This window comes from Ictidomys tridecemlineatus, chromosome 12 (genome assembly GCF_052094955.1).
Source record: "Ictidomys tridecemlineatus isolate mIctTri1 chromosome 12, mIctTri1.hap1, whole genome shotgun sequence".
NCBI lineage: Eukaryota > Metazoa > Chordata > Mammalia > Rodentia > Sciuridae > Ictidomys > Ictidomys tridecemlineatus.
In genome coordinates this window covers 15,453,982-15,479,311 of record NC_135488.1, presented here as the reverse complement: position 1 = coordinate 15,479,311, position 25,330 = coordinate 15,453,982, and the positions used below count along the sequence as shown (strand labels likewise).

Here is a 25,330-nt window from a genome sequence, read left to right as displayed (position 1 = left end):
TGTTTCCAGTTCTACCAGTACTCTGTCTTTAGTTACAGTCTAGGTTAGAAAATACATAAAGACATATTGTGGATGTGTAGGACAACTCTTACACAATCCCTTGGATGGCTGCCTTATATATTCTCCTGTTTTCCCATGAAGACAGAACCTATGAATGTGACAGGTGCCCCACTCAGAATGAGATTTCATAGCCAAAGAGAAGGAATATTGAAGACGTAAATAAGATCCCTTAAATTGCTGAGTTGGAGTTTATCTAAAGTCTAAGCAATCAGGTATCCTGTCTGAGCAATCCAATAAACTCTTTAAAAGAGACTGGAAGCCTCAGAGCCAAAGAGATACACCTGCTGGCCTTGACATTGCCTCCCCAAGTTCTATAGCTGCAAGGAAAATAATTCTACCAACAACTACCTATGAGCCTCATGTGAGCGCCCAACCCAGACAAACCAACTCCTTCATTACAACTGGGTGAGAGCCTGAGTGGAGGGCTAGCCAACCAGTGGCTGGGTGCTGACCTACAGAAACTATGAGATGATGAATGTTTGCAGTCTTAAACCACAAAGATGCATTTTTATACTATTGTGCTAAGTAGCTGAAACACATCATCTCCATTGCACCTTACAACAATCTTGTGAGGTAGGTCTATTGTTTCCATGTTGTAGAAGAGAATAACATGGTTCAGGGGTAGAAAACAATGTGACCAAAGATGCACAACGGTGTAACTGGTGGGGGAAGTTGAACAGTTTAAGCCAACACCCTCCCCAGCATGTTTACTCTGCCTTTGTAATAAATGTATTCACTGGGCTGGGTGTGTAGTTCAGCAGGAGAGCATTTGCCTAGCATGAAAGAGGCCCTGGGCTCAATTTCTAGCACTGCAAAAAAATTAAACAAAAAATAACATGCATGCCCCTAATGTGGGACTAAGGAAGTCACTAATCAATCTGCTTTCATTTGAAATGAAACTTTGTAGACAAGATCTGCAGGAGGCCACACAAAAGTTCTCTTTGTATAAGGCTGCCATTTTGCAGAGGCCAAAATGTTCAAAGTCTTCGCCAGTGGGACGCTCACCAAACCTACTGATGACACAGGTGAGAGTCTCAGTTATGCTCAACAGTACTGGGACATTCCAAAGCCCCCTGCTATGCCAGCACTTGGTGACTGCACTAAAACTGAAAGAGGAAATTCTACCACTGTTATGTACCACTAGTGTTTTGCACAGACAGAATATTCAGTATGATACAGGGCTAATTATTAATATACAATTTTACCTAAATAAATATTGATTTCTACTGTCTTACTTGAATCCTCAGGAATGTTGAATTTTTCCTTGTCATCTTCCAAGAGCTCGTTAACTCTGGGCAAATTAAGGAACATGTTAGAATTGCTAAGGAATGATGCCTGGTCCTTGCAAACCAGTTTCATCACATTCTGCAAAGAACCAAAGGCTGAACTTCTAGCCTGGTCATTTTGGGAAACCTGAAAATTTAACAAAAAGAAATTGCAATTATACATTGACTTGAAACAATTCTCTGAAACACTTCTGAAAAAGTAGTCCCTTCTCTAGCTAAACCTTTAAGTTCTTCAATGAGTTAAAAGAACAGAATCTCTACTTTGAGTCTTTTCTGTCCTTGGGATACATTCAAATCATTGCAATGATTTGTCTGGCCAATGTACCTGGTAAAAGAGGAAAATTTCATCCACCAGTGAGTTCTTATTGTGTGTCCAGTAATAAATTATTAATCCATAAGATATCACTAACTCAGTGACAGCCTTAATGTGTATTTACACTGCCAAATTACCCCGATACTTGATAACTATCCACATTATGCATCAGCTAATGAAGATACATGCCTCCCAGGAAGCTTAAAGGACATTGTGATAGAGCTCCTCATTCTACACCTTCGACTCTACACAACCACTCACTCTTTGCTCATCTCTGGTCATTCCATCCCAGGCAAAGAGACTTCAGGCAAAAACCAATATCAAACTGCTAATCTAATTCAAGCTTGTGTTTGCATTTTCAGAAAATGATCTGTAATTTGTTAGCCAATTATTTATATGTAAATAAATGTTTTAAGGTTCTTGAAAGCAATTTGCTCTCTGAATTAAGTTAAACAGGCCCTTGAAATCTCATTTGTGCTAATAATTGAGTTAGTAATTTTGTACTTCATAGACAATGCATGAGCTCTCCCAACCTCCATAATGGTGGGATGTGGATCAACAGCAACTCTGTCATCTGGCTTTTAGGGAGATGGCATCCCTCACTCCATTATGTTGTTGCCTCCAGAGACATCAAGAGACACTCTCATCCCTATATTTTGTTTTCCAATGTGAATTTTAGATATTGGAAGAGAAATAAAGGGAAAATGGCACAAATTCAAAGAAAGAGAAAATTTGAACATTTCCCCAGGAGCAAAGATCAAACATATACCTGTCCAAAGTCCAGCATATCTAGCAAGGCAGTAATTTTAAATGTGTGAAGAAATTCAGGAAGGTATTTGAAGACATGCTGGGCTCTGACAAGTAGGGCACTGAGGCTGGAAATGACATCCAACAGGGAGTTGAGCAAGCCATTTGCTTCAGAAGGTATAAGAGTCTTCCAGGACAAAAAAAATCATGAAATAACCAACATTGTATTTTTACTCTCACAAGCATCTTTTCAGCACTGAAAACTTTGCTATTTGATTTTATTCTCTCTTCAACTTCACAGACATCTTTGCTGTACTCTATAAAAAATCCTCTTTATTAGAGTAGATAAAGCTGGGGTTTTTTTTTGAGCTCATTAAGTGGCACCAGTATTGTTAAAATGTAAACCAGGAACAAATGTGATCTATGGTTAAAACTCAAATCATTTTAAAACATTTATTTTTGTATCTTTGGGGTGCCTGAGGTGGAAATTTGAGAAGAGGCTGAAAAGAACACAATGCTTTTGTGTGAAGCAATTTACATTTATCTACTGCTCCACTGTATGTACTACATGCACTCATCATCTCAAGCCTTCTAACACTTTGGGGACTGTGCATGGTAATGCTCATTTTGTGGATTAGAAAACTGAGACTCAAAGACAGGAAACGTTTCCTTAAGTCTCAGCATGGTTTAGAGCTGGGAATTTAACCTAGGTTCTTTAAAAACATAAGTGCTCTTCAAGAATAGCAGAATGAATCTGACCTAACTCTCCTATGTACCTCTATGAATATACCACAGTGAATCTTACCATCACATACATCTACAAGACACTAATCATAAAAAAAGGAAAAAAAAGTTAAACAGTTTAAAAGATCAGTAAAGCAGAGGAAAGGGAGCAAGGGGCAGGAAGAAGAGACTGAATTAGAGCAAATTATATTCCATGCTTTTACAATTATGTCAAAATGAATCCTAATGTTATGCCTAACTAAATAGAATCAATAAATTTTTTTAAAAATCTACTTGTGCTATCACTCTGTGCCATGGTATGCATCCTACGTATTATTTGCATATTCTCCATTCTAGAATGCCAATTCCCTGGAAGCTTGACTTTACTTTCCCTGTGTTGATCACATATGTAGCTAACAGAGATAGAAAAGCATGTGACAATATTAGTTTCACAATAAATATGTATTGAATGAATGGTTAAATTAGCAAACACCACCTCTTTCTATAGGTGGGAAAAGTCCGTCTGAGGGAATCTCCTTCTTCCACATGTCATTTGCATACTGAAAACAGGGTTCTTTGCAGACTGAAGCAAATAATCCCAAGGTCACTATTTTATATTTCTGCTCATTAGAGTTCTGCTCCTGCCACTTAGCTGTAAGTTCTGTGGCTAAATTTTGGGGACGTAAAATCACAGTACCTTCCTTCACTAACATTCTACTAATAACAATGAGGTCCTGTCCATTAAGACAATAAAGTTGACTTAGGCAGGAGAAACAGCATTAGCTCTTGTCAGGTTTTATATTTGACTTTTTAATTACAGCTACAGCTAGAAGTGGCAACAGCACCCCTGACTTGGGGTAGGAAGTGACTGGGATTTAGTCAGGGCACCGATGGATGAATGTGCACAAGCAATCCAGCAAAGCATTTCTTAGAAAAAGCCTTCAAGAATTCATTGTCAGCCAAGTGAAACAGATAGTGTATGGGCTTGGGTGCACTGGAGTTACACTGGAACCCTCGTGCCAATGCATGGCACTGGAATTTGGTCTTCCCTCCCAGCTCTGAGCAGTATCAAATCAACTTTCAGAAAGCTGTGTACATGAAAGGTTCCTGACAGATAAGAGCATTGTTATTAACGGTGATAACATCTTCACTGTGTCTGGAAGACTGAATCAAATCTACTATCTTATCCTCTGAAGAAATCTTGGCATGGATGATGGCCTTTGTCAAAATAATTACTTAGGTGCTCTGAAGCACTAATTTCAAATCAGAGACTTCCTGCACATAATAGAGTGGCCAGTGAAATGCCGGTGTACTGATGACCCTATATCTGCTTCCCCAAAGGCATACTGTAAAGTTGGCAGAGAGGGCTGTGGTGAGAGAATGAAGAAACTAAATATTCATTCCACCAAGAAAGATGTGGGCTTACAAATTATGAAGACATTTAAGAAATATTCATCCTCCTCAAGGCTTTAAAATGCACTCATTCTGAAAATTAATATTTGTTCTTGGCATGTGTACACACCTGCACACTATCCAATTATCCATTGAATTTTTTGGATGTTATAAGGGAAGGAGACCATGAATGGATGGAACAGTGTCTCTACCCATTGCTGACCCCAAAACTCTTCTCTGTGACTTGAAATATCCACAGTAACCTTGCTATACTGCAACTCAGACATTGTAAAATATAAAATATATCCCTAAAGGGAAAATGATGGACCTTGAACCAAGATCATGCCCCAAGAATGAAGGCTGAGGTTTCTGCAAATGTGAGTAAAGATTCAAACTGTGGAGGCCAGGAAAGTTGGGACTTTGGGAAGGAGGAACCCAAGAGCAGGAGACCCAGGCTGGTCCCAGTGGGCTGCCTAGGACCTGTAGAACTAGGGTTTGCCTTAACTCTATTGGCCTTTCCCCTTCTCAGTTCTATCTGGCAGACATTACCATCTCAGATGCTTCCCTACCCTGCCACTGTGTGCCAGGGTGTCATGGGGTTAGGTGAAGAACTGGCCACACAGAGACTTGGCATTGCCCATCCTCCATCTCTCCCTAGGACATCTTGGGCTGGGGCTTAATAGAGACCTCAGCCCCAGCTGTCATAGGAGTAGAGAAGCATGAGCCATGGTGAAAGAGGGCAGCACCTGATTGGGAGGCTCAGGAGTGGACCACCTTTGCCAAACACTCCAGAAAGGTGGCCTTTGATAAAGAGGGAAACCTGGTGCTAGGGTCATGGTGGTTTTGTTGTTCCTTTCTTATTGATTCCATAACCTACCACCAACACTATCCAAGAGACAGAAGTCCCCATACCCTGTCTCCAAGGTCACCCTGCAGGGTCTCCTAAACACCCCTTTATTATAAAAAAGTTTCATTGAGCCCCAGAACCAGCAAATAGACGACACTACAGGTAGCCAAGGCTGCCACAGAGTCACATAGAGACCAACAAGTCTTATAGTAGCTGGTACAGTCGGGTGTGGACATATATAGATTTAACCAACCCAAAGACAAACAACATTAAAAAAAATGTGTGTATACTGAACAGATACGGATTTTTTTGGCATTATTGTCTAAACAATATTGTACCACAACTATTTACCTAACATGTCACAATAGTTATGATAAGTAGTCTAGAGATTATTTAAAGTACATAGAGCTGGAGGTGCAACTCAGTTAAAGCACTTTGTGGGAGGCCCTGGGTTTCATCCTCAGCACTGCAAATAAATAAATAATATTCAGGAGGATGTGTAGGTTATATGCAAATACCACACCATTTGATATAAGGGAATTGATCATCCTCAGGTTTTAGTACCTCCAGCAAGTCTTGAAGTAAATTCCCCCTTATACCTGGGGCCCAACAGGATAGGATACCAAGGATGAGGATGACTGCATAAACTACAGTCTCATCTGCCCATCCATGGAATCACCTCCTCTGAAGCTTAACACATCCCAGCAAATTCTCCTTACTTTATAAATGAAAGTCCGCAGGTTCAGGTTCTGACTCATCACCACAATCAGAGGATACACTTTCGACCCGGGAAGGCCACAGAGTTCCTTCATTGCAAACAAAGATGTTTCGTCTTCAGGAAATGTCAGCAGGAGACTCTCTTGATCACACTTTCCAGACAGAGCCATGGTGAGGGCACTGGAGAGAACCTGTTTCAAAGCAGGAGGGTCAGAAGTGACTACACTCAGTACCTTATACCTGGGGTCCAGCAGTCTCAGCTTTCTCAAGCATGATCTGCCAGGGAACAGAACCCCAGGGTGCTGAAGACTCGCCTGCCTGTTAGTTGGCTTCCTATCACTGTGACAAAATGTCTCAGACTGATTTAGGTTCATGATTTGAAGTTTCAGTCCATGGTCAGTTGGCTGTGTTGCCTTTGGGCCTGTGTTAACCAGAACCTCATGCAGGGAGCAGGTGGGGGACCATAGCTGCCCAATCATGGCAGCAGGAAAACAGAGAGAGAGAGGAAGCAGCAGGCTCCTAATATCCCCTTCAGGGCCACACTCCCATGAGGTCACTTCCTTCCACTAAGTTCCACCTCTTAAAGGTTCCTCCACCTCCCGACAGCGCCACAGGCTGCAGACTAAGCTCAAGTCTGAGGGATATTCAAGATCCAAAGTATGGCAGAGCTCAACCCTCCACTGTGTTTTAAACATTTGAAATGGAAATGTTTCTGAAATTGTACATCACCCTGTGACTTCTTTATAGCTTACTCTTATTTGGGGGATGGGGAGCTCGTTACAAACCTCATCTCTCTGCAGGGCTCACCTCCTGGTAATGCCATTACACCTACCTTTGGGTCTTTTCACTGTTAGTGATGTAAACTGATATATAATCATTTTTTTTGCCTCTTCCACTTTTGGATTGAAAACAGTATTCCCAGGCTTGTCTTAATTTTTTAAAAGTAAGAGCAATTGTGAATTTTGTTGCTATAAAAATTGGAATGCATTATCACTATGATACACTGACTTTGGTGCTTAGGTAAATATCAAGGAGTGGAATAGCAACCCAATCCACAAGAGCCAGTTATGGAACCAGCCTAGTTAGTATTCATCAGCAGATGAATGGCTGAAGAAAATGTGATGTATATACACAATGGAGTTCTACTCAGTCATAAAGAAGAGTGAAATTATGTCATTTGCTCTTAAAGGGATGGAACTGGAGACCACAATGCTAAGTAAAATAATTTAGACTCAGAAAGTCAAGAGTCTAATGTTCTCTTTCATATGCAGAAGCTAGAAAGAAAAAAATGAATTAAAAACAAGAGAAATATCATGGAAACCTAAGGGAACTCCACAGAATAGACAGGGGATCATAGGGGAGGGAAGAGGGAAGGAAAAGGGAAAAAACTGGTGAATACAATCCACCAAATTATTCAATAGGTAGGTATGAATACATCATAATAAATCCCACTTTAGGCATCATCATAATGTGCTAATTAAAAATACTGTGTGTGATACATTGCTAATGAGACTGCAAATTGGTGCAACCACTCTGCAAAGCAGTATGGAAAGTCCTCAGAAAACTTGGAAAGGAACCACCATTTGACCCAGCTATACCAATCCTCTGTTTATACCCAAAGGACTCAAAATCAGCATACAGTGACACAGCCAAATCAATGTTTACAGCAGTGCAAGTCACAATAGCTCAACTATGGAATCAATCTAGGTGCCCTTCAACAGATGAATGAATGAAGAAAATATACACCGTGGAATATTATTCAGCCTTAAATAAGAATGAAATTATAGCATTTGCAGGTAAATGGATGGAGCTAGAGAACATCATGCCAAGTGAAATAAGCTAACCCCCCCCCCCAAAAAAAAAAGCCAAATGTGTTTCTCTGATAATGGGATGCTAATCCATAATGAGAGGCAAGGAAGAATGAAGAAACTTTGGTGTGCAGAGGGGAGTGAGGGGAGGGGAGGAGGCGTGGGGAGGGCAAGGACGGTGGAATGAGACAGACATTATTGCCCTATATACACCTATGATTACACTACTGGTATAAATCTAAACCATATTCAGCCAGAAGAAAGAGAAGTTGTGCTCCATTTGTGTACAGTGTATCAAAATGCATTCTACTGTCATGTATAACAAATTAGAACAAATAAAATAGGGTGTGTGTGGGGGGGGGAGAGAGGGAGCTCAGTAGAGGAGGGGACTGGAGAGAGAAGAGGGGAGTGAAAAGGGAATTACTAGGGAATGAAATGTAGTAAATAATGTTGAGTGCATTGTGAATATATCACAACGAATCCCACTACTATTTCTAATTATAGTACACTAATAAAACCATAATTTTAAAAAAATAGAGCAAATAAACTTGGAAGGAAGAACTGAGGACAGCCTGTATCCACACCTGATTAAAATTACATATCACTGTCAAAGGCCCTGAGGTGCGTCTTCATTTCAGCATGCCTTTCATTTAATGACTTTGTAAGACCTCCACTTAAAAAAAATAAAATAAAATAAAACAAAACCTGCAATTCTTTTTGTGTGTTTACACTCCCATTGGATAATATTGCTGTGAAGCTTGCAGACCAAGTGAGGTCTAAACGCATAAAACTTTTGACAAGAGCTACTTCTCGCTTTATAGGAGCCATGCAATCAGGTGGGGCTTATAAAATTAAAATGCCTTCATGTGCCACAAAATGTCAAAAAGAATAGGTCAAGTGTGTGTGTGTGTGTGTGTGTGTGTGTGTGTGTGTGTGTGTGTGTGTACTTCATCTACAAAGTAAGGAGAACACACAGAGAAATTTATTTTAAGTAATTGGCTCATTCATTTACAGGGGCTGCCCAGCCAAAAATCTGCGTGGGGGGGCCAGCAGACCGGGAAGCCCAGGAGGAACTGATGTTGCTGCTCAAGTCCAAAGTCTACCTATTGTGGTTTGGATATGGTGTCCTCCAAAAGCTCCTCTGTTAATGCAGGAATGCCCAGAGGTAAGATGTTGGATTGTGAGAGCTATAACCGGATCAGTCCACCCTAGTTTAAATGGACTAATTAGGTGGTACCCATAGGCAGGTGGGGCAGGGCTCCAAGAAGTGGGTCACTAGGGCATACCCTAGAAGGATGCATCTTCCCTGTGGTCCTTCCCACCTTCTCTCCTCTGCTTCCTGGCTTCCGTGAATGGAGCAATGCTTCTTCTCCTCCACACCCTTCCTCTGTGATGTGCTGCCCCCCACCTTGGGCCCAGAGCAATGGGCTAAACCTCTGGAAGCTTGAACCAAAATAAGCTTTTCCTCCTCTAAGTTGTTCTTGTCGGTTATTTTTGGTTACAGCAATGAAAATCGGACTAACACACCACCTAAAAACAGAAATTCTTATTCTTTGAGGGAACTTGGTTTTTTTTTTTTTTTTTTTTTTTTGGTAAGGTCTTCAACTGATTGAATGAGGCCCATCACATTTGGGAGTGTTGTCTGCTTTACTCAAAGTCTGCTGATTTAAATATTAACCTAAAATATTCACCTAAAAAAAATAACCTTCACGGGGACATTTGGAATAATATTTGCTTTCATACTTAAATAATCAATAATCCTTTTTATATATGGGTTGTGCATGTTGCAAACACAAGTTGGCAAAGTTTTTCTTAATGCCTCTGAAGGGAAGGGTGGTTCTGGGGGTATTCTGCTAGGAGTAGAATATGAGCATCTACCCCTGGCTTTAATTAAAGCGGTCCCTCTTTTGTCAGTACTACAAAATGAGCTAAGGTATGAAATTTTCCTGGGAAATGGGACTCATCCAAATCCAAAGACTTGACCCCACAGGAGTGGTTCCCAGCTTTTGTGAGCATCAACCCAAACTGGCCCAGTGAAAGTCCTTCTGTTTGCCATAGAGCCTTTGTCTTGGTCCTTGGCCAGTTCACCATGCCATGATTCCAAGGCAAGGGCTTGGAATTTAGTGCCACGGCACAAATATTTGTCTTGAAATATTTTACATCTTTTTTACCAAGCAGGGAGTGCCCCACACCTTCCAGGGGATTCACAAGAGCAACAGTTTTAGCTACATACTTGCTTCTACTGCTTTTCTATGGTTTTTCAAATTTTATCATCTGTCTTTTTAAAATCCTGTGACCATTTTTCCTGTTTGAAAAGCACCTGAAGCAAGTGGGAACAGGATGAGTAAAAATAAACCTACGATAACACTGTTTTTCTTGGTTGGAAGCAAAATGTGTGATTTCTGATTGAAGCTCAACAGGCATCTTTCAACTTAAGCTGTGCTCAGGCTGATTTTTGTAAATTACCAGGAACATGGATGCTGAGTTCCTGATACTTTTCCTATGGGTCCATGTTTGGCTTAGACAGCTGCAAGAAGACCAGGGTCCCAGAGAAGACATCACCCCACCTCCATGAGCCATGCACACCTACTCAGCAGCTTTAAGATATTTGATTTATAAATGAAGATCATCCCCAGGGGAGGCATTTGCAGTTTTTAGCAGGAGCTTGTTTAACAGATGTCTGCTGACAGTCTAGTCCTGTTCAGAGCAGAACATGGGAGATGGTCTTGGTGTTGTCCACCTAGTGATTTTAGACTCAGAGGTACAGAGAAAATCTGAACAGGATGGCAGCTCTCAGCATCATCGTGAGGATGGAGGAAACACTCACAGTGATGCCCAAGATCTAGGACTATCAGGAAGAGCTGCTCTATCAATTTAAGCTTTGTGAGCCAAGAAAACAAAATCGGGTCAAATAGGAGAAACAGTTCTTCACATTTCAAAGAGAAGTAGTGTGGCCCTCTATTCTGCATTACAACTGAGCTCAAATCTGCTGACATGATAAAGAGACAGGTGCAAGAAAGGAAGGGACAGCTCTGAGGCTGCAGAAGGACTGAAGCCACTGGGTGGAGAGCCTGTGGTAATGAATTTGGAGGAGAAACAGAAAGGCCAGTATTAGCTGGATTGACTCCATCTGATGCTGACATCAAAGTTGCCAAATATCTGCAAGTCTCAGCTACATGACTAACAACTGGGGTGACAACAAGATGCCAAAGGATTGTTGGGATAATTAAATGAGATACAAAGCTCTCGGGACAGAGAAGAGTACTTCTAAGTGGTCAGCAACCACCGTTCTTACTGATATGCTCTTAAGCAACTACCAGAAAAAAATACAGCTTTGGCTTACAGCATATTGCAAGAAAAAGATGAATAAGAATTAGATAGAGCCACTGATTGAGAAAGATAATTGTATTTTAGAAAAGAGAGAGGAGGTACAGCTGATTAATTCCATCTTTGTTCCAGTATTGCTAAGGAGAACCATTTCTGCACTGGAATGTATAACACTCATCTGGGGTCTGTGGGCTACCATCAAATGCTGTGCCCAGCCTTGCACTGCACCCTGGCAGGTGGCCTCTAGGGTAGGGTAGCCCACTGAGACAAGAACTTGGCCGGCTGCAGTTCTCGATAGCAGCCACAGCCACCATCTGGCAACCCTCCCTACCCAGATCCCTCTGCCTCCAAGTCCAGACCCCTCTCTTCTTTCCTGTCTTCAGGAAGGGTCATGGTTCTATCTATAGTTGTTTTAAGAAGTTATGGAGAAAATGAAAACAACCTAGGTTTTCTTGTTTGAAATAGACTTTGGAAATTACTGACGGGTGATAATATCAGCCCTGGAACAATTCTGATTGTGGGCTAGCCAACAGCTGACATCCACATAACCAGCCCTATCAAGGTGACCAGACTCGCCAAACTCCATCACTTCTACTCACAAGAAATAACGACGAGACTCGGAATACCTTTCCTTTGAAGGGATCTCCAGAAAGAGATCAAAACTCTGTGGGTGTCCCCCTCTCCCTTCCTCCTTAAGAACTATGGCAGGGGTGGAGGTGGAACAAATTTATGAAAATTGTGGAATTTTCCTCCCAATGCTGCTCAGATGTTTAGCATAGAAAACAAAGGGGCAGTAAACAGACCCCTTGATCACTCTCTGTTTGCGTCCTGATTCTTTGTTTGACCTCACTGTTGATTTTAAAAGAATAAAAAATTGGCTTAACACAAAGAAGCACACCACCGTTGATGTGGATGAAAGCTTAAGACACAGGAATCCAGCATAAAATGAAGAGGTGCTACCAGGACAGGGTAGAAGGGATAGCAGCCCAGGATAGGTGGCAGGGCTAGCTGGGCTCCAGAGTCTGCGACTGGGATTTTAATTGGGTGGTGCTGATGTTAAAGAATGAAGCTCTGCAAGAGAGGAGCTTCTCATAGATACCCACAGCTGGTTCTCTGCAGCCAAGCAAGGGTGGAAAAGAAAACGACTTGGTATCAAGGTGTCAACCTGCCTTGGCCTCCTTCTGCTCATTCCTGCTCCTGGTCCTTTGATGCAATGTCCCAAGCCCTGTGACTCTCAGATCATTCCAGTCTGGCCTAGATGTCACATGCTCAGGGAGGCTTCCTAGAACCACCTATTCCCATCCCTGTGATAAATGCACATCCTAGAAATTTCCAGATTCTTCACTTACACTGTCATGATTTGTTACATATTTACTGAGTTGTTACAGAAGGTTAACTTCCCTAGAGTAGCAAATTAAGCCCCAGCTTTTGAAATCATGCCTGAAGTGCAGGAAGCTCTTAAATGAATGATTAAATGAATGAATTAATTAATTAAAGAAAGTTTTCTGCAATTTTTCCAGAACCTTACCACCACTTAGGCTAACCTCACTTCAGGTACTCCCTGCAGGCCACCAACAACTTGGATGATGGATACAATGTGGTCAGTTTGCAAACTGACTAGTACAACTACAGTAGAGAAGCCCAGGAAGAAAAATAAAGAAAGGGTACCACAAATTATATGATGCTGCTGCCCACCTAACAACCTATAAAAAACTCGTTCCCAAAGTGCTACCTCCTAACCTGACATAAAATCCCTTGCCTATGATCTGTGCATACATGCGGGTTCATGGATAGACTTACATATAAAAGCAAATAACTTCATTATGTATTTGAAAAGCATAAAAGCAACTTTTTATGTCCCTCCCCTTTACTTGACGGTCCACCCATTTAGGTGACCACAATGAATTATACTGCCAAAAATGCAGAGGAAGATACACAAACTACCAAAAAAAAAAAAATCACTGCAAAACCTTTCCATAGGGCATATCACCATTTAATTCAAGCCTCCTAAGGACATAGCCCACTCATGATAGAACTTCAGTGACACCTGGTGGCTGCTTGCTTAAGCAGGCAGCAAGCATCAAAAACACCTATGTCCAAACCTAAGATGTATCATAAGACTTTGGATCTGAAAGGACCCCAGAAATTAGGTGATCTGATGTTCCTTTTAAAGCCATCCTAGGAAGCTACTCAAATTAATTTAGTCACTAGTCCATTTACCTGTTACAAGTTCCAGTAACTCTTAAGATTTCAAAGGAAAGCTATTCACTATTTCTATCTAAGGTTACTCATGAGCTGAGTGAAGAAATTTCACCACTACTCCCTGAAATTTCATCACTCTCCTCACCTCCACTATCACTCCCAACATCTTCATGCATATGTAGTATTTACTGAGTTGAATAGATACTAGGAAAAGTAGGTATTATGTGTCTTACTTACTAACTTGGTAATACTACAATTTGAATTTTAGATACAAATCTACTTCTTTCTTAATTTAGACTAACTCTTAAGGTACTCAAGGTGCATTAGCGACCCCCCCCTAATTAACCATAACTGACATAAAAATAGTGTGTATTGGGTCCCAACTAATAATCAATGCATTTTTTTGTAAGCCAATTTAATAATTCTCTATTGAATAGAGTAAGACTCCAACTGGGAATGCTGAAAAGGCGTCTGGAAAAGCAACTGCAAAGGACCCCAGGGATATCTGCTGTGGCCCACGCATAATTTCCCTGCTCCCCTCTTCTGAGATAAACCACGCCTCAATGCAACCCAATATGTGTTACTCATCCTTGGGTTTTTTGCAATGGCTTTTTAATAGTTTCATCACTTTTTCAGCTGCCTTCACCAGAGCGTCTCAATCACCTTGGAGATGACATGGCCCGTCATTACTCATCTGCCTTCACAAGTCACTACCACAGCACACTGTCAGATTGTGCACTGTCACTCTCCACTTAAAGGATATTGGAGTCCATTTTAAAAATATTTTCAGCTGTTTTGCTTTGGGATATTTTTTTCAGTTTGATAACAGCTATGGAAACAAGCAGAGGCACCCTGGCATGTCCTGCATCAGAGTTAGAGATTACAAGGAAAAAAAAAATCATCACCAGTTTTATCCTTTCTAATCCCAAATGAAGACAATATTATGAAATTAAAGACTCCCAGGGTTTTGTCATGAGACAGTGATATCCTTTGGTTCCTTGCTCGTTTTCTCATTCCCTTTCTGCTTTCGGTTATATCATTTGTGCAGCAACCCGCTCCCCTAGCCATGGGGGAGGACAGAAGGAAGAGGAGAGAGAATAACACAACACCAACAGCTTCAGGCTGAGGGCCCCGTAGGTGGGCAAGCACAGAAGCAGTAGCCTGTACCTTGGAATGGGAAATATTTGCTTCTAAGATACTGTGGATGGTCTCATCTGAGATGTGGATAGAAGAGCGAAGATCTTTTGTGAGCTGGGTGACATTCTTCATCAAATCTTTTACTTTTACATCTAAAAAATGAGCAAAAGGAATAAAATTTTATTTTTTAAAAAAGTTCCAATTATTTCTGAATATTTTTGTGGTAACAAAATTTGATATTAAAATCTGACAAGGATGGTTTCCTCCACGATGACCAACTTAGAGAAGACACTGAATAAAGTTCCATCTTAGTCCTCTTAGGGCAACTGAGATCATTTATACTAGAAGTAAATCAAGACCCCAGAATATATAGTATTATCTGGTCAATTGTTTACTCATTCGAAGACCTCTGTATTTTAAGATTGACTTGAAAAAGAGCTTTATCTTAGGGAACAATGATCAAGTCTCATAAGAAACTCACTTCTCCACCTGTATCTGTTTATCTCATTTTGTAGCAAGAGGAGGGTCAGTTAAGGATTTTCCAGAATTCTTCAGATTTAGCATATTGATTCTGCAAGCAGCTTTGTGAGTTGTATATACAGAGAAGACAGAGAAGCAGAAACTAATAGGCGACATTCGTCCAAGGAGACAGAACTAGAGCAAAATCCAGACCACAGACACTTCTCTTCCTTCTCTGCTTGATTTTTTTGGTACCCCAGGATTTGAGAATTTTCTCTATAAAGCCCTCAAACATCAGACCAGCCAAGTTCTATTGTCATTTTCACATATACTCTAAGGTTTCCTTTGTATGTTTTATTTTAATAACATTTGAGTGAAAAAAAGTGAATTTAATTTTTAATCAAGCAAAATTGGAAAGCCACATACTTACTCTCGGTAACTGTAAAATTGCTAAGAAAAGTCATAATGGAATTCCCAGACAACCAAGTCTTCTCAAAACTTTTGGCAAACCTAAGATGGCAAGAAATTAAAACTAAATTAGGCAAGATAAAATACCAGAAACAATTTTGGTGTGAATAATCCTGCCTTAGTGCCCAGGAGATGAGATGGATAACAAGATCACATTTCCATAAAATTCCTCTGATAATTAGACACACAATCTCTCCCCACACCATCTGTATGTGAATATCCATTAATACCAACACTGCAATATTTCCTTCTCAGAGACCCTGCCAAGCAAGAAAAATCAGGAAATAAAGATGCATAATAAGTAGCTTTACACAAATGTGAAAGGAACAGGCAGAATCTATCAGGAGATGTTTGAGAAATTAGGATATCTAGAGTCAGATGAACATCTCTCTGCGAATGTCATTTGTAGAATACAAAGTCCCCGACATCCTCATCTGAGGGCTTATATTTCTAGAACTCTGAGATAAATTAATTAAATATGAAGCAATCAAAAATACTTTATACTGTTCATCCACTCATATTTAATACCATATTGTGATATTGGATCATGACATTTTATTCTAATTCCTTGATCACCAGTGAAGTGAGCCTTATGGTGAATGCTGCTCTTACATTTTGCTATTTAAAAACTTAGTTATGGAAAACTATGATGGTTAGAAAATGTATACGTATTCATATGCATATTAATAACATTTAGTGAAGACCCTTATCTGGCTGGAATGCATCTTTAAGGAATGCCCGACTTCTTTATGAAGCAGGAGAAGACGTGAGATCCCGCTGGTACCTACGTGCTCATGTGCTGCTGAACTGTCTCTAGTGGGGGCTGGCATGTGCAGTCCTGGTCAGTGGCATTTTCCAAGTTACTTCTGAAGCTTTCCAAGGTGCTAGAAAGATTTCTGCTAAGACTTTCACAATTTATCTGATTAGGTGAGGACCATAACTTTTCAATTTCCTAGAAAACACAGCAGTGATATAGGTCAGAAACACACACTTAAAAATTAACCTTTGCCCTCACAGTTACATGTATTGTCAGGTTTTTAATTATTCTCGGTAGACTCAGGAAACAGAAATGGAAAGTCATGGCCATTGCCTCTGTCACTGCAGAGCAGTAGAATGAGCTTTCAGCTACAAAGTAGGGGAGCCCAGGTTTTATTCCTGGCTCTTCCTAGACGCAAGAAGATGGTATGTTCTTCAATACATGGCAGAGAATAAAAAACATCCTCCCGAGTGACCAACCTGCATTTAGATTACTACAATATGGTTCCCAGGAACTTGGGCTACTCGGTAGCAAAAGTAAACAACCTAATTATAAAAATTGGTCAAAGTGTTAGATAGACATGTCTCTAAAGAAAACACACAAATGATACATAGGTACATGAAATGGTGCTTAACATCATCAATCAGCAGGATAATACAAATAAAAGTCACAGAGAGATGTCGCTTCATACATATTAAGATGACTGTCATCAAAACAACAAGAGATACTTACAAGTTTTCTCAGGTGCAATGGTGCACACCTGTAATCCCAAAGATTGGGGAGGCTGAGGCAGGAGGATGGCAAGTTCAAGGCCAGCCTCAGCAATTTAATAAGACCCTGTCTCAAAGTTTAAAAGATGAATAAATAAAAAGGTCTGTGGAAGTCATGCCAACTGCAATGACATGGATAAACCTAGAAGAAACACTAAGAGTCACAGAAGAAAAAAAGAAGAGAAAAAAGCCTCATTTAGATGTAAGGTGACCAGTGAATATCCAGCCATGAAGACTTCATGGGGCATTGGTAGAAGCAGCCAGCCTTTAAGCAGTGCTGCCTGCTACCTGCAGGGGTTCGAGAGGGAGTGGCTGCCTCAGGCCAGTTTCTTCATTGTCTTTCTCAAGGCAGGACTCAGGGCCCACAGACCTCTCTGTTTTCTTTACTTAGATCCCCAGCGTCTATACTATCCTTAAAGACAAATCCCCTCCAGCCTCCCCAACACTCATGACCCTGAAGACCTGTGCACAGAACCCATTCAAGGCCAAAGTGTAACCACAGTCAAGCAGAAAGGAAAAGAACAGTAGCAATCATAGGCATGCATCTGAAAAGCAGGAAGATGCCCAGGTTTGGTCCCAAGGCTTCAGTCTGTGTGCTCATTTCTAGTGACATGCAAAGTATTCCCTTCCACTTTCATCTTCTATTCTTATTTCCAAATGTGGAGCTCTCTAAACTCTCCCCAGTGCACTCACTAAAATATTTCACAGGTCCAATATTCTCCTTCCTGGATAGATGTCCCCGCCTTGTAGCATGCCAGTGCCCAGAGACAACCAGTCAATAGGTACAAACAAGTGGCTCCTTAGAGCCAACTCACTTTAAGAATATAGGTTGAATTAAACCTATCTCATGGGGAGCTCTGCCCAGGGAACATTGGCTCATAGAAAAGAACCTCTAGTTTATAACTTGTAATTATATGCAAATTAAATTAAATCCAATACATTTATAGCATTCCCACTATGGATATTATTCTTAAATTTAACAAAATGATAATCACAGAGGGGCTTATAAAGAAGGAACGTGCATAACCTCTCTCCTCAGCAGCAATAACTAATGGGAGAAAAGTTCCAATTTTCTCAGCACAGGTTTACTAGGGTCCAGGAAAGTAGTATCTAGAACAGTTGAGACTGGCATCCATTAAGTTAAACCTTTGGGATAACATAATACCACCCCATGGAAAAAGCAGCACACATCGTACTTCATTCCGTGGCTAGAACAAGCCTGTATCATCTAGGGACTGTTCAAGTAAGTGGACACAGATGGGTCCAAAAGTCTTGATTTAGAGAAGTGGTCAGAAATTTGCAGTTTGACCTGGAATCTGGGCACATTCTCCATTTTAGCTTATCTCAGAAGTATAAAGACAGGTTGGGTCCTGTGGTCATTTTTGAACCCCATTTAGCTCCTGATGGCTACTTTCTGCCATTAGGAAAGCAAAACAGCAGAGTAAGGAGCTGAGACACTGAACCTTGAGCTTATCAATTCAGCCAGTGGGGACTTTCATTCCAAAAGGAACTGGGAAAACTGTGTGTTAAACTATTTAGATATTGAAACACTAAAGATGGCACTGTGCCCTTTGTCTGCCTTTATCAGGCACAGGAGATTTTGCATCCCATATCCTGGAAAAGAACTACATTTCTAAAAGTCTCCATTTGATGGTTTAATGGGCACATTCTAACGGTTTTGCATCCTGAGATAGCAACATTCTTTGTTTGTCATCAGAGGAAGGAACTTCCGCTCTTCATCATAGCTAACCTATTACCAGTCAGAATTCTTGACAACCATATAATAATTTGAAATAAAAATATGATCTTTGAGTTAGTTGTTTCAAAAGTTGAAGTGTCTTGCCTGTTTTATTATCACAAACTTCTCTCAGCATTCAAAAGCTGCAAGTATTTTTTCTTTATTCACATTTAATACAGGCTGAGTATGCTTATTCAAAATGCTTGAGACCTAAAGTTTTGAGGATTTTATTGGATTTGGGAATATTTGCACATACACAATGCACATACATTTCTTAGGAATGGGATCCAAGTCTACACATGAAATTCATTTATGCTTTGCACACAATTTGTACACATAGCCTGGAAGTCACTTTCGAGTGTCCTTGTTCTGACTGAAAATACCACACCTGACCTCCTATGAGGTCAGGTGTGGTATTTTCTATCTGTGGTGTCTGTTATGTTGGTGCTCAAAGTTTTAGATTTTGGAGAATTTTGGATTTAGGATTTTTGGATTAAGCATGCTCAACCCATACCTAACAAAGATCTGCAGAATCTGAAATTAAAAATTTGACCGGTCTAATGGGCTGGGGATATAGCTCAGTTGGTAGAGTGCTTGCCTCATATGCACAAGGCTCTGGGTTCAATCCCCAGTAATAATAATAATAATAATAATAATAATTTGATGGCCTAAGTAAATCAATGAAAATCTGACAAACTACAGGGGCTGCACTAGCAATTATCTCTCAGGATTCATAAGGATATCTGCTCACATATGCTACTCCTCCAAAAGCTGGAGAATATAAGGATCAACAGCTCTCATCCTCTCCTTACCTACTGCAGAAGCCCAGTCTTTGGTGCCCTCACACGTCCCAGGAGATTGGCACAAACACCACTGAGCTACTTTGGTATCGTCCCTCTTTTCACTCTCTGGGATAATGCCACACTCACTGGACATATCATTGGGTACAGTCAGTGTAAAAACAATTTAAAAAAAAAGTTCAGAGCTGGTCTTAGAAGAAAGGCAGGCTGTGTGGAAAAAACTCCATTGAGCCTATGTGTGGGCCCAGTGGTCCTTAATTCCAAGCAAAAGAGTGGGCCCCAGATGAAAGTCATATTCTACGATTCAATGTTATTTGGAGTCCCTGCCTGGGGATCTTGGGCACTTGTCCAAATTAATAAGAAGCAAAGTGCTATACTGGTTTCCCCTCAGCTATTGTTCTTGAACATGGCAGTGTTCGTGATTAGTGAGAGCTGGTGATGGACTGGCAAATGTTTAAAAACTAGGTCTCAAAAAAAAATCAATAAATAAAAGATCTGATTTGTAGTACTTGCCACTTCCCAGGGTGTAAGCACTCCCACATTGCCTAGTTCACACTGTCAACATGACATCGCTAAATGTGACCATATAGTGTTTCCATGAGGTAGATACCACAGAAGCAAATGATATCAGGAAAACAGATACCAGTAAAATATACTAAAATAGTTTGGAGTTAATGAGTATTTATTAACTTTATTTTTAACCCAATTTATATAATCATATATTTACATAATTTGATTGTTAATGATGTTGGTGCTAAACAACCAGCTCACAAAATTCCTGGTATTTGAAAAAGCAGCTCCCACAACTCAATGCCAGTCAACTTCTGCACAGACTGAAAGAATCTGAATGACAGAAAGGGTGAAGGCTCATTTTGCAAGCCTAACTTTCACCATGACTATATGTGACACAATTGCTCTGGTTATAAGGACCACACTGCAAGCTTGCAATACCTTGACTACCTCGCAGGGGCCCTCAGGAATGAATATGACATTCTCTGAAAAATAGAAGATGACAAACCTGATAGTAGTTGTGCACCAAAGTGACCCCTTGGAAAGCAGATAAAATGAGATGCCTTATCCCACCTTGCTTGCAACTCAGAGTAGCACACAAAATGTCCTTAGTCAAGGAAGGGTTTTCTGCCAGAGGAAACAGAGAAAAGTAATTAGTAAGCAGTCCTTTCTAGAACTCTCCAGCCCCACAGAATCATTTCTTCAAGATTCAAAACAAATTCCTAAAAATTTCTTAAATCAAGATGAACTTTCAGATGATAAGGAAAAAGCTATGTCTTTAATTTTTTTAATTGACACAAAGTAATTGTACGTGTGCATAGGATACCAGGCAGCTTTTTAGTACATTTATGAGGGTTAACCATCAGATCAGGATAGCTGGCAATATATCATCTCAAATATTAATCATTTCCTTATATTGGGAATGTTCAAAACCCTCTCTACTAGTCATATTGCAACATTGAACTAATTGTGTCTATTGTACTATAGAACCCCACAAGTTACTCCCCCTATCCAACTGCAGCTCTGTGTTCATGAAACATCCTGTTTCAACATATTCCCCAGTCTCTGGTAAACATTATTCAACTCTCTACCTCTATGAGATCAATATTTTAGCTTCTATGGATAAGTTAAATAATGAATATTTATCTTTTAGTGCCTGATTATTTTGTTTAAAATAAAGTCTTCCAGTTCCATTTATATTTCTGCAAATGATAATTTTATTCTTTTTAACAACTGAGTAATATTTCATTGTTTATACACACCATCTTTCCTTCATCCATTAAAGTTGTGTCTTTTAAGGTACAGATGGAATTAAAGAGTTTTTCCCAAGCTGAATTTATTCTATAGAAATCCATTTCCAACCTCTACCTGCCACAAACTGGCCCTTCTTCCTGTATTTCCTATAAGTGGGGTACTGTTATGATTCAGATATGAGGTATCTCCCAAAAGTTAATGTGTGAAACAAGGCAAGAATTTTCAGAAGTGAAACGATTAGATTATGAAAGGTGTAACCTAATCAGTGGATGAATCAGGTAGGATGTAACAGGAGAAAGTAAGTCACTTGGAGTGTGACTTGGGGGTTTATATTTCATCTCTTATAAGCATAGTGTTTCTCTCTCTCTCTCTCTCTCTCTCTCTCTCTCTCTCTCTCTCTCTCTTTCTATTTCTCTCCCTATCCTACCTGGTTTCCTTCTCTTGAGATGCTTTCCTCTGCCATGCCCTTCTATCATGATGTTCTGCATAAACTCATAAACTCAAGCCCAGAGTTTTGGAGTCAACCAACCATGGACTGAACCTCTGAAACAGCAAGCCAAACAAACTTTTCTTTCTCTAAATTATTTTTGTCTTTGGGTCACAGAGATGCAAAGTTGAATAAAACAATACCTATTTGCCCCCAGATTGGCCAGGACAGTCTTGGTTTTTACCTTCTGTCTTGAAGTAAACAGTAACCTCTTTCTTTCTCTCAAGTGCCCCACATGCTCAATTTTCTTACAAACATAAAACTTCCCCAAGGTCTTTCCATACAACCAATCTCTCCATCTGTTTCACTCTACCTCCCAGTTTCTCTAGATTCTGTGCCTTCATCCAGCACCCCCAGGTAACATGCCAAACTCCTAGCAGCTCCCACCCATATCTCACCTCTGTAATCTGCCTTCTGCTCTGAGCCACAGGACTCTTCTTCAATAAAAGAAATGGTCAGAAAGGGAAATCTTCCCAAAGGCTCAAGATTGCATTCAAAATTTTTTCACAGCCACTGGCTGCCTTCACTTCCTAGAGGGTCTCTCCCTTCTGCTTAGTCTGTCTGCACCTTCTACTGGGGCTTCCTCTCCCAAACCTACCTTCCTTTCACAGCTCAGCCTCAGGAACACAGTCCTCCTACCCACCCTGACCACAGCCCTCCCATTTCCTGTCTGTGCAGATCCATGTCAGCTCAGCTCTGCATAAGGGTCCACTGCAGGACTCTCACCTCTGCTGTCATGTGCGGCCAGCACACAGCACGTGGCTCTGCACCTCCTAGATGCTTGGACATTACAGAAAATAAAATTCATCCTTATGACCAACAAATAGTGAAAACTTAGTTTTGACAAATGATTACATTATTTCTCAGAAGTCATTTTTAAAAACAATTTGAGCATAAAAGAAGCCAATCTGAGCAGGCTGTGCACTATGAGATTTCAACCCTATGACATTCTGGAAGAGGCAAAATTATGGAAACAGTGAAAAGATCAGTGGTTACCAGAAGTTAGGAGGAAATAAAGGATGAGTAGGTGGAGCACAGAGGATTTTGAGGGGACAGTTAAATGATTCTGTATTATACGAAGGTGGGGGATATATGTCACGTAGATTTATTAAAATCCAAGGAACGTCAACACTTGGAGTAAACTGTATTGGACTCTGGGTGATAGTCATGTGTCATTGTAGGTTCATCAATTGTAACAAACATGCCACTCTGATAAAGGCTGTTGACAGTGGGGGAGGGTACTGTGCTCCTTGTGTAGGGAGTATACTGGATTTTTCTGTACTCCCTGCTCAATTTTCTTACAAACATAAAACTGCCCAAAAAATAAAATTCATTAATTAAAAAACAGTTTTGAACATATGCAATACAGAATGTTCATGCTTTCTAGAAACATCCAACCCTCATGCCTTGTTTATCTTTTCCCATTAAATATATATTTCACAATTCTTAAGACAGTTCTCTTTATTGTAGAAAATGTTAAATGTGTCTCTTAAGTAATTTCTTATTAAAATGTGGAGTGAGAAAGTAAAATTGTCAAACATGCCAGAATTTATCTTTGAGTATAAATGGGCCCTCTACTTTAGGAAAAAACATGAAGTGTGTAGAAATGATGCCATTCAAACCCAAAAGCGGGAGAATGCACCATGAGAAAGCTCATACATATGGCATTAGACAAGCTCTGTGGACCTTTGCTTTCTCCAGGTGAGAGTCCAATGCAGACCAACCTGGCATTTCTGCAATATTAGCTCAGGAGTGATGTGGTTATAGGAAAGCAGGCCAGGTTGCCTAGGCGTCTAGTCCCCTTCTGACCCTGGATTCCACAATGTCATACAGGAATCATTGCAAGAACACGTGACAAGTCTTGACACCTGCAAGAGCTCAGCCCAGCCTGGGTCCCCCCACTTCCCAGAATGCCCTCTTCCTCCTCCCAGTTGTGCTTCTTCAAAGCCCCAGCTCCAGTCCATTCTAGCTGCTCTGGTGCCTCTTCTTGCCTTGAGGACACATTCAGACACCTTCTCTGGCTTCTCTGATCTGCAGGCTCTCTTACACACCCTTCATGCAGCTCCCCCGAGCCTTATGAAGCCCTGTGATTATCCTCAGCTGGAAAAGGCTCTTCTTCATTGCAAAACCCTGGACAACTAACTCACAATCTATGAGCCACAATTAGCTAGTTTGAGAAACTAGAAGATTACAGAGATGCCCACTGAGATTTCTTCTATTTCCATGAGCTTAGCAGGCGCTCATGCAATCATTATTGACAGACTTAAGGCCACAAGGAGGAGGAAAATGACAACTTCCTTTGTGGAGACACTGAATCAATTCTGAACATGGCAAAAAAAAATGGCTTTAACAATGACGGTAACAGATCTGACTGCTAATCCTTTTGTGTGAAACAAGAGCCATCTGCCTATTTTGGTCCATTAAGCTCTACATCTTCTTCATTGGTTGGCCCTTCTACCTTCTTTAAATTTGTCACTGCCTTCCAATGCTACAGAATGGAATTGCAGTCTAATAGGGAATGTGAGGTGGCAGTTTAAATGACAGTCATGCTTGGGTTTCCTTGAAATAAAATTGTAAAAATTAACTAAAAATTAACTTTCTGTTTCTAACATCATTTTAAGTACATTAGCAGCTGTAACACAGAATGGCAAAATAAATACAAATTCAGGTACCAAGGAATGTTTAATTCATTTAAAATCCATTAATTTATCTGACTGTGAAACGTCAAAAATAATTATGTCTTCAAACACGGGCTGAATTCAATATGCCAGAGAAGCATTCAAGAATCAGAAAGAAGTTTGATTCAAATTTTACCCACGCATGGTCCCCCATGCTGAAATCATTTATGGCCATCCTAGTGTGCACTTAGATAGGTAATGCTTTGTCTTTGATGGTATTTTCACTGTTCGTAATATATTCCAAATTAGAAATTAGGACTTCCTTTTTTAAAAGGCTACACAAAGTCCCCAGCTGTCAGTCCACTGGGGTTTCCTGTACTTCAATCATGTCCCACTTTCTCCTTCCATTCTTCTCTTTTTTTTTTTTTGTCTCAGAATATTAACCCCTCCTTTGATTCAGTGAAATGTTTGTATTAATTTTTAAAAAGAGATGAGTGAGCCATAAAAACTAATCCTGTCCCTAAACTACCAATTTGCACTTGAGAACCAGTTCTTTGTACATTGGGAAGTGGTCTCCCAATGGCATGCAGGAGACCCAACCTCAGCCTGCACTGAACCAGAGGAGGAGGACTGTCATGCGTGAGGCACCTGCCCTGAGCAAGGGCCCATGGGGGTCACCTGTGTTCACTGTCATGTTTTATTAAATCCTCTCAATACTCTTTGAAGCCCATTTTGTTCAAGGCTGAAACAGACTTGGCAGCCTGTCCTGAGTTGCTCAGCTAGCAGGAGATGCTGAACTCAGCCTGGCAGGTCTCAGAGCACCTGCTCCTTCATTGTACGCTTCCCCTGGCATCACTTACTACAAGGGTCAGTGTGATTCTGTGCCTGGGGCCACCTGGGGACAATGAAG

The 25,330-nt window shown here is 40.5% G+C and overlaps 1 protein-coding gene across 1 annotated transcript in view; it reads right to left on the bottom strand.

Annotated features, from left to right (window-relative positions):
• The window catches only part of LOC144369513 (ATP-binding cassette sub-family A member 13-like), a 340,834-nt gene that overhangs the window by 310,295 nt on the left and 5,209 nt on the right, over positions 1-25,330 (bottom strand). The window contains exons 3-9 of the mRNA XM_078029787.1: positions 20,570-20,688; positions 16,275-16,438; positions 15,449-15,528; positions 14,590-14,711; positions 6,088-6,276; positions 2,429-2,593; positions 1,296-1,473 (exon numbers count right to left, since the gene is read on the bottom strand). Of these exons, the coding sequence (XP_077885913.1) occupies positions 1,296-1,473; positions 2,429-2,593; positions 6,088-6,276; positions 14,590-14,711; positions 15,449-15,528; positions 16,275-16,438; positions 20,570-20,688 (1,017 nt within the window). The remainder of the gene's footprint in view (positions 1-1,295; positions 1,474-2,428; positions 2,594-6,087; positions 6,277-14,589; positions 14,712-15,448; positions 15,529-16,274; positions 16,439-20,569; positions 20,689-25,330) is intronic.